Genomic DNA, 2500 nt, shown 5'->3' on the forward strand with positions numbered 1-2500 from the left:
TTAACGAGGACCTTTTGTGAATTGGATTATGGCACGAAAGCGGACCGGCGGGCCCAAGATTCGGCTACCGCAGGACAGACGATACAGCAGGTGTGGCAACAGGTCTCCGCGGTTTCATTTCGCGTCTTTCGTCGTCGGTGGCGAGATAACACCGTTCAGAAGACAAATCGCTAGAACGGTGGAAGGAACAAATTAAACCACATGTGATATCGCGATGTGTGTTAATGCGTTTATGGGCGTTTGTCGCTGGATCAACGAGCACGTGCTTATCACAGGTGTTCTCTTGCACCTGGTGGATGGCGCAACATAAACTGCTGCATAACTTGCAGCAGCAGCACCAGCAACAACAACAACACGAACAGCAGCAGCGCATAGCATGTGCATCTCGTTTCCCCCTTCCATTCCAGCATTCACTAATGTGTTCGATACGATGGTCTTGCGTGATGCAGACTCACAGTGCGGACACCGTCTACGGGCGGCAATTACTCAATTACGATTACAACAGCTCCAACCCCATCGCTAGCGCACGAAAGAACGATTTCTGCTTTCGGCCACACGGCTTGGAATGGAAAAATGCAGCTGCAACACCAAACGGTACCCAAGTTTTACGAAATAATCGAACGTCCTTGCTGAAAGGGGAACGCCACCAACCACAGTTTTATCACACTTCGATTATTGGGTTCGAACCACGAGTCACACTCTACACAAATAATGATAATATTCACATTCCAGTGCGCGTTCCAGTTGGATTTCAGAAATCGCGTGTCTTCAGGCAAAAAGAAGATAATTAACGACGGGGGCGACTCACGAAGATTATGCACCAACCAAACACCCTCACACTCCGTTCTTTTGATTCACAAATTCTCACCAGAAACGCAGATTTTTCCTCAGCTTCTCCTTCGGCAATCAATGTTTCATTGCACCCACAGCAACCACTCGGGCCAAGACCAATAGGAAAACAATAGGAGCAGAGCAGCACGCGCCAAGAATCTGCAGAAACGCTAGAGACCGCGGCACAGTGGGTGAGGTATTGTACTGGAATCGTACGCAACGATTACTGCGTTGTTCAAAATTAGAAGCAAACATAATTTGGAATTGGGCACTGTTGCTCTTTTGATGATCGTGTATTGAATTAAACACAATTTAGGTTGAAAGGCAATTCTTTTTGTTACCGAGAGATGCGCTGCAGCGCGTAGTTATTTAAGTAAACTAATAAAAGTAACCGCGCCCATTGTGCGCCATCGTTTATACGCCATACTCCAATCTGACACTTTGGGTGGGGGGATAGGACACTTGATCCTTACCGTTTGTGTCTGCGTTGCGTGCGTGCGTGCGTGGGAACGAACCGTGTGTGTGCCTCGCCTTCTCGCTTTCGCTCTTGCCTCATTGCGCCACGCAGGAATTGTGCATCCTTCTCGGAGAAAAGAACACTTTACGGTATTCCGAACTAGATTAAAGGATTTTTTGTGCTGTTTATCTGCATCTGGGTGATAAAAGTTCGTAGGTTTCCTTTACGCGCCTGCACTCCTCATCAGTTTCAGTAAAATGGAGGAAACAGCATGTAAGTATGATCTGGTGGGCCGAGCGCTTTCCACTACCGGTCCAAAACGTTTCTCCCGGACAGAAGAGAACAGGTCTCTGTTGTCTTCTTTCCAACATCGCAACATTGCCAGCAGAGCCAGTGCGTGTACCAGAACCGGAATCAGAACCCAATCGGCCATCGGTTAGGGGGGAAATTCTTGTTCGCCCATGAAACGGCGAACGATTTTTCTTTGTTTTCCTCCTGCGATACGAACGAACGGGTTCGGTTGCGGGTGGGTTGATGGTGGTACGCTAATCTGCTCCATCAATTTTTAATCAAATTAAACTACTGTAACGTCCCCGTGGCCGCATTTCCGCTCGGTACAGTCATTTTCCACAAGAAATGATACCATTGTGTGAACTATCACCCACTTTGTTGTACCACCACCTCAATCTCCTCCTTTGGCCAGCTGCCAATCGTTATCGGTGTAACGGCGATGAGTCATTGAAGCAACTTTATCACGTACTCGTCCCCTGACTTGGGAGTAATCCTCTATTATGTAGCAAAGAACCGTGTGAAGGGTATTTATCAAACGATGCGATTCTCGGAGAAACAGATCCAGATCCAGATCCAGGGGGATTTGAGTTGGTTTTGCTTCGACGGAAGATTTGGAAACACTTTACGCCTTACGGCGAACAATTTAACACCCCTATCGTGTGCGAGCGAGTGATGGGAGCCACGCTGGGCGGTGAGGGGGATGCTGATAAGCGTCCTGTTAAGATGTGTTTAACGGACGGATCTAATTGTGCAAACATCTTGTGGGCCATGTGAGTCGTTCGCTGGCTCCACAGTCGTTGCAATCCGTGAACGCCTACTGTGGATCATTTCAAGCTGACATGCAGCTAATCCACTTTGAAATCCCTTTTTTCAAATTACATTTTGTAAATGAAAGAAAAAAGGAACCTCAGTGGCCGGATT

At 47.7% G+C, this 2500-nt stretch overlaps 2 protein-coding genes across 2 annotated transcripts in view; one reads left to right on the forward strand and one right to left on the reverse strand.

Moving 5' to 3' along the window:
• The window catches only part of LOC126574872 (monocyte to macrophage differentiation factor), a 6224-nt gene extending 5219 nt beyond the window's left edge, over positions 1-1005 (reverse strand). Inside the window, exon 1 of the mRNA XM_050235278.1 lies at positions 869-1005. The gene's annotated coding sequence lies outside the window, so the exon portion shown is untranslated. The remainder of the gene's footprint in view (positions 1-868) is intronic.
• Positions 1006-1354: 349 nt separating this feature from the next.
• The window catches only part of LOC126578079 (tumor protein D54), a 9632-nt gene continuing 8486 nt past the window's right edge, over positions 1355-2500 (forward strand). Inside the window, exon 1 of the mRNA XM_050240289.1 lies at positions 1355-1561. Coding sequence (XP_050096246.1) covers positions 1546-1561 — 16 coding nt within the window. The 5' untranslated portion in view covers positions 1355-1545. The remainder of the gene's footprint in view (positions 1562-2500) is intronic.

Source organism: Anopheles aquasalis, chromosome 3 (genome assembly GCF_943734665.1).
Source record: "Anopheles aquasalis chromosome 3, idAnoAquaMG_Q_19, whole genome shotgun sequence".
NCBI classification, from domain to species: Eukaryota; Metazoa; Arthropoda; class Insecta; order Diptera; family Culicidae; genus Anopheles; species Anopheles aquasalis.